The sequence below is a fragment of the Nannospalax galili genome, unplaced genomic scaffold (genome assembly GCF_000622305.1).
Source record: "Nannospalax galili isolate Female #2095 unplaced genomic scaffold, S.galili_v1.0 scaffold610, whole genome shotgun sequence".
NCBI lineage: Eukaryota > Metazoa > Chordata > Mammalia > Rodentia > Spalacidae > Nannospalax > Nannospalax galili.
The window spans coordinates 32,060-39,076 of NW_008329141.1; the positions used below are offsets into that span (position 1 = coordinate 32,060).

Genomic DNA, 7,017 nt, shown 5'->3' on the forward strand with positions numbered 1-7,017 from the left:
CTTTATTTTCCATCCTTTGACTGTATATGTGTGTCTTAACAAGAGAGGTGTATTCCTTAGAGGCAATAGATAGTTGGTTCTAGCTTTTCAATGTAGCCAAGCAATCTGCAACTCTACTAGTGAGTTGAGGCTATTTACATATTATGATATTTATGGATGGGTGTTAGTTGCCATGTGGGTGCTGGGATTCAAACCTGGGTCTTCTGAAAGAAGCAGTCAGTACTCTTTAACAGTTGAGCCATGTCTCCAGCCAGTTGTAGGCGTTGATTTTGTTTCTTTTTTAATATTTTATTATTTTTATTTTATGTGTATGAGTGTATTGCCTGTATGTAAGTAAGTGCACCCGTGTTGTGCAATGCCGAGGAGGTCAGAAGAGGGCTTCGGATGCCCCTGGAACTGGAGTTAAGGACGGTTTGTAGCCACCATGTGGGTGCTGGGAATCGAACCCAGGTCCTCTGCAAGAGCAATCAGTGCTCTTAACCGCTGAGCCATCTCTCCAACCCCAGTTGTTTTTGAGACAGGGTTTCCTTGTAGCCCCAGCCAGCCTGGAACTCACTATGTAGACCAGGCTGACCTCAATCTCAGAGATCCTCCTGTCTCTGCCTCTCAAATACTGGAATTAAAGGTATATCATGCCTGGTTATCTATGTACATTTTTAAACACTTTTTTAATATTTTATTTTCATTTTATGTGTAGAGTGTATTATCTGCATGTTTTGTGGGGTGCTTCACCAGAGATGACCACTCAAAGTTTTGCCAAATGAAAGTCGTTACTGTTGAGGGCCACTACACAAGGCTGTCAGGAACCCAACTGTGTAGCACCAAGTCATCTTTAGGGTAAGCTTTTATACAGAGAAAACATAACCAAGGGTGAAAAGTTTAAGTTCTCAAGCTTACAGGTAGAGAGTCCCCTTAACAATTTCTGTTCTATTAAGCAACAATTACTATTTTGTAAAAGCAAGCCAAGCATTACCTACAGAAGCCATAAATCTGCAGTTAGTAGGTGCACTCCAGGACACTGACCTGTTCTGAGACAACCAGGGTTCAGCTGACATGTGTTCCCATACCCTGGGCCAATTACCTGGAGAGACTGGAGTCGGCCTAAACTTTAACACGACATAGCTATGGTCAAGAAGGTGCCCTATTACACATGTATGTAAATGCACCCATGTATGCATTCCCCAAGGAGGTTAGAAGAGGGCATTGGATTCCCTTGGAACTGGAGTTATGGATGGTTCTTAGCCTAACTGCTGAGCCATCTCTCCAGCCCCATGTATCATTTTTTAAAAAGCAAAACAAACCTCTCCTGATACTGAACTTACCCTAAGACACATAGACAGACCTCATCACCCCAAAGAGGTTGCTGCCTAGAAATCTAGAAAAAAGTATCTAAGCTCACAAGGCTTTTTTTTTTGGTCTTTTTGAGACATGATCTCCCTGTAGCCCCAGCTGGCCTGGAACTCACTATGTAGACTAGGCTGGCCTCAAACTCACAGAGATCCACCTGCCTCTGCCTCCCAAGTGCTGGGATTAAAGGCATGTGCCACCACACCCGGCTAAGGCTTTCTTTGAAAAAAAATATTCATTTTTATATGTATGAGTGTATTGCCTGCATGTGTGTAAGTGCACCCCTGTTATGCAATGCCCTTGGAGGTCAGAAAAGGACATTGGATTCCCTGGAACTGGAGTTACAGTTGTTAGCCCCATATGGGTACTGGGAATTGAACTCAGGTCCTCTGCAAAAGCAGCCAGTGCTCTTAACCCCTGAGCCATCGTTCCGGCCCCAGTCAAGCCTTATTCTTTTTTTTTTTTTCTTTTTCCTGTCTTTTTTTGAGACAGGGTCTCCCTGTAGCCCCAGGTGGCCTGGAACTCACTATGTAGACCAGTTGGCCTTGATCTCTCAGAGATCTGTAAGTCAAAGACTTGTTTTGTCTTTTATCTTTTATAAAGATTTTATGTGTAAGGGTGCATATCTGTGTATGGATATATACACTAGCGCTGGTGTCTGTAGAGATCAGAAGAGGGTGTCAAATCCCCTCAAGGTGGGGTTATGTGCACTGTGAGCCATCATATGGGTGCTGGAAACAGAACTTGGGTCTTCTACATAAGCAGCAAGAGCTCTTAATTGCTGAGACATCTCTCCAGTCCCTTTTGTTTTGGTTTTGAGACAGGGTCTCAAGGTTATGTAGCCCAGGCAGGGCTTAAATTCATAATCTGCTTTTGCTTCCCAAATACTGGAGTTATAGGTGTGTACCACTATACCCAGCCCCATTTTTAAACTAGGTTTTAGGGGCTGGAGAGATGGCTCAATGGTTAAGAGCACTGGCTGCTCTTGCAGAGGACCCAGGTTTAATTCCCAGCACCCACATGGCAACTAACAACCATCTGTTAACTCCAGTTCCAGTGATTCAGAAGCTGCCTTCTAACCTCAGGCATTGCATGAAGTGGGTACACATACACACATGCAGGCAATACACTCACACATAAAATAAAAAATAAAATATTTGGGGGCTGGAGAGATGGCTCAGTGATTCACTAGCTGCTCTTCCAGAGGACCCAGGTCAGTAATTAAGAGCACTGTCTGCTCTTCCAGAGGACCCAGGTTCATTTCCCACATGGCAGCTAACGGCCATCTGTAACTCCAGGTCCATGGGCTCCAACACTGTCTCCTGGCCTATGCAGGCATTGCATGACACAGGTACATTCACTTGCATACATGCAGACAAAGCACTCATACACATAAATAAATCAAAAAAAATTATTAAAAAATGTTTTAAAATAAACCAATGGCAGAAATAATTGAGATTAACACACCCTATTTATTTGCCAAGAAACCTTTCCCAAGAGTTTACAATGAATATTTAATGTTGTTACTCTGTGGTTTTTACCTTATGAGCTATAACATTTGGTGATCCAGGTTAATGACAGCAATAAATCATTCTAAGACACTTCTTCAGAAGAGTAGCCACACCACCAATGCAGGCTGCAAATTCATGTTTCCATCCAAATGATGTGCAGCTTGTGTCCCCGTGACATTCCTGTGTATTTTAAACGACACAAAGAGGGTCCCTGTCTGTCTCAGATAATATAATATTAATCTTATTCTCCAAGTGAGCACCCAGCATTTCTTGAAGGTCAGAAAGAAAGCCTCGTTCAGTGTTGCTATGTTCACAAAGGATGACATTTATTCCTTTGGAAGCAGCATCCAGAACATCATGATGGGACATCTCACCTGCCAAAAAAGGAAAAAGCAACTACATAAATATTAGACATAGAATCTATGCAATGCTGAACCACTACAGCAGAAATACCATGTTTGTGTTTTGTACGAGTAAATATAATGCCGTGGAACAATTTTCACATAAACTAAGGGCTTGGGGTGTAGGTCAGTTGTAAAATGCTTACCTCAAATGCAAAAGGTCCTGTGTTTGCTGCCCAGCATAGGAAAAAAAGTCCAAACTGTATAGAACAGGCACTGTAGTGAAAGTCACCTCGTTGGCAACATCATGTTATGGTGTGGACAATGTCTATGTGCAGGAACAAGCACATGTTATCACAAAGAGGAGTAGAGCAGAAGCCAGAGGAGGGACAGGCTTGCTGTGAGTGGAGGGAGGGGAGAACTAAACCAGGTCCTTGCTAGGCATAGGCAAGCTCTTTACTGCTGATCTAGCTCCCAGTCCCAAGCTTGGTCCTTTATAGCAATGCTCTCACAATCACCTCTGAAGAGTAAGCCTGCAATGACCCAAGGCCCTCCCATAATTCCCACCTTCCAAAGGTTCTATCACCTCCCAATAGTATCACCCTGGGACTAAATTCCCAACATATGAAATGTGGGGTGGGGCGAAGACATAGACCATATTCAAGCTACAGCAACAAGTATCCAATCTAGCATATTCAGCCAGAACCAAGTCTAGAGACTCAAATGTTTCTGCAATAAAATAAATGACCAGTGCTGAATGAAACAGGACTCTTAATAAGAAATAGAAGGTGGCTCTTTCTGAAAACTGATGCTTAGCCCAGCTGTGTTGTCTGCCTTGCCACAATTCTTTTATCTCTGCTTGGATTAAGGACATATCAAACTCAAAGTTCTCTATCATTTAGGACAGATGGTCTGCTCTTCAATTATTGATAGCTCATGTCTCTTAACATGAATGAGTTCAGACCACACTTATTCCTAACTGTAACACTTGGGAACACTGCAGTTCTGTAGGCTATACCATTACCTAAAGTAAGAAAACAAATTTGTCTTTCATACTTTAACTGTCTTGCAGTTCCCAAAGACCTAAGTAACAGTCCTGTGAGTCAAGCAAAACCACAGAGTTAGTGTATGAAGCATTTCCAACCATGTGTGGCTATGGAGAAGCCCCATTGGGATAGACCTCCGTGTTAGCTCATGTGTGCCTATGTGAGAAGATCAGAGGTAGATATCAGGTGTCTTCTTCAATCACTCCTCCACCTTATTTTTGAAATGAGGTTTCAATGAATGTGAAGCTTGCCAATTCAGCTAGACTAGCTGGCCAGTGAGCCCTAGAGATCCTCCTGTCCTCTCCCCAGCACCGAGATTATAGGCACAGGCTGCTGCACCTGGTTCTTTTTTAAATATGGGATCTAGCAATCAAACTCAGGTCTTCATGCTTGCATGGCAAGCACTTTACCAACTGAGCCATCTCCCCAGCCCTCAATTATTTCAATAAAAATTAACCAGGGCTGAGCTGGGTGCATGCTGAGGTAGGCGGATCACAAGTTTGAGGCTAGCTTGGCCTACACAAAGTACCAAGTCATTAAAAAAAAAAAATTAAGGCCGGGTGTGGTAGTGCACACCTTTGATCCTAGCACTTGTGAGGCAGAGGCAGGCGGACCTCTGTGAGTTCAAGCCCAGCCTGGTCTACATAGTGAGTTCCAAGCCAGCTGGGGCTACAGGGAGACCCTGTCTCAAAAAGACCAAAAAAAAAAAAAAAAATTAGCCTGTATGTTTTAGGTTATATCCTCAAGGACAGGGTAGAAAGCCTAAGAGCCAGACAATAGTCATATATTGTCCACTAAGAATGCATAGTAAAAGTCAGGGGCAAAGAGGTAGGGATCCAAGATGGGCAGGGGAAGGACTGTGTCAGAAGTCAGAAAGGATGATCTTTGAGCTACCACTAAAAGTACAAAAAAGGAGGGCAAGAAAGGAGCACTGGGCCAAGCATGATGGAACCTTTAATCCCAGCACTTGGGAGGCAGAGGCAGGTGGATCTCTGTGACATCAAGGCAAGCCTGGTCTACATAGCAAGCTCTAGACCAGGACTAGAGGGAGACCCTGTCTCAAAAAGAAAAAGGCACTGTAACAGATAAAGGTCTTAAAGGATGCATGAAAGGATACAACATTTAGGCTTCACCTAGGCAGATAAAGGAAAACACCAATGGCTCTTCCACCATATTTATTTATACTTTGAAAACCCAATGTGGGGCTGGGCACAGTGGCACATGCCTGTCATTCCAGCAATTGGGAGGCACAGAAGTGAAGTGCCACAAGTTCAAGGCCAGCCTGGTCTACATAGCAAGTTCCAGGTTAGCCAGAGATACAGAATGAGTCCTTGTCTCAAAGAGCCCAAAAGAAAAACAATAGAAAAGTTAATTTGGAGGCCAGGGAGCTGTCTCAGCAGGTAAAGGTGCTTGCCACCAAGTATGAAGACCTGAGTTCAGTTCCCACAACTGACTCCCAGAAGTTGTCCTCTGACCTCCACATGTACAACACAGTGCACAAACTCATGCACACACACACACACACACACACACACACACACGTCAAAAATTTTGAGGGGGTTGCAGAGATTGCTCAGCAGTCAAGAATATTGGCTGCTCTTGCAGAGGACCCGGGTTCAGTTCCCATCACCCACATGGCAGCTAACAACTCCATGGGAGCTCATAACTCCAGTTCCAGGGAAATCTGACGCCCTCTTCTGACCTCTGCTGGCATTGCATGATATGGATGCACTTAACACACATGCAGGCATTATACTCATGCACAAAAACTAAAAATAGTGCCTGGGTAGAGAGAGAGGTATGGGAACAGAAAGACTGTAGAACTTGAAGGAATTAATGACTGGCCAGAAAGGGGCCATTTTCTAGCCCAGTTGATAAGATAGAAAGTGTCCCACTAACTGACATGAAAACTGAGATGAAAAGTCAGTTAAATAAATGCTGACTAACCAGCAATTTAATACACTATCAAATTTATTCCCTCCATAGAGAACACAGTACACCTTCAACTGTGATATAGTTCCTGTTTAGTTCAAATTTTCAAAAATTATTAGGAAGCCAGTTTTGGTGGCACATGCCTTTAATCCCAGCCTGGTCTACATAATGAGTTCCAGGCCAGCTGGGGCTAGAGAGACATTGTCTCAAAAAAAAAAAAAAAAAAAACCCAGTGGTGGTGCACACCTTTAATCCCAGCATTTGGGAAGCACAGGCAGGCCGATCTCTGTGATTTCAAGCCAGCCTGGTCTACATAGTGAGTTCCAGGACAGCTGGGGCTACAGGGAGACCCTGTCTTCTGCACTTAGGTGGCTAAGGCAGGAAAATCAGGAATTTCAGGCCAACCTGGGCTATATAACAAGATTGCATTTCAAACAACACCCTGGATCCTTCCTCACACCTTTTCTGGAATGCATAGATCCCTGCTAATGTATATGAGTAGGGGCTTGACTCTTTCCAAGATTCCAGTGAGGCCAGAACTGAGCTCCATTTTAGAAGAGGGAGTAGACAGTAGAGTTTGTAGTTTAAGTTTCATAGCCTGAAGGTGATAAAAGTGCTTCAGGAGCCCAGTTGAGTGGTCCATTCTGGATACAGCAGGTTTTAGAAAACAGGGTTGCACACTTTTAATTCCAGAATATGGGAGGCAGAGATAGGCAGATTTCTGTGAGTTCCAGGCCAGCCAGAGAGAGACACACGAGAGAGAGAGAGAGAGAGAGAGAGAGAGAGAGAGAGAGAGAGAGAGAGAGAAAACAACAGAGCGCCGTGCCAAAAGGGGGGGTA

General features: G+C 43.9%; 1 protein-coding gene and 1 non-coding gene across 5 annotated transcripts in view; both read right to left on the reverse strand.

Annotated features, from left to right (window-relative positions):
* Positions 1-2,799: 2,799 nt before the first annotated feature.
* The window catches only part of Nif3l1 (NGG1 interacting factor 3 like 1), a 21,398-nt gene continuing 17,180 nt past the window's right edge, over positions 2,800-7,017 (reverse strand). For 3 of the 4 annotated variants that reach the window (XM_008833234.3, XM_008833243.3, XM_008833213.3), the window contains one exon: positions 2,800-3,232. In XM_008833234.3, coding sequence (XP_008831456.1) covers positions 3,048-3,232 — 185 coding nt within the window. In that variant the 3' untranslated portion in view covers positions 2,800-3,047. Of the gene's footprint in view, positions 3,233-3,405; positions 3,528-7,017 lie in introns of all 4 variants that reach the window. The other variant, XR_003849549.1, reaches the window with a different exon arrangement.
* On the reverse strand, positions 4,259-4,385 carry LOC115070438. The gene has a single exon (XR_003849594.1). It is a non-coding gene; the product is annotated as a small nucleolar RNA SNORA18 (small nucleolar RNA).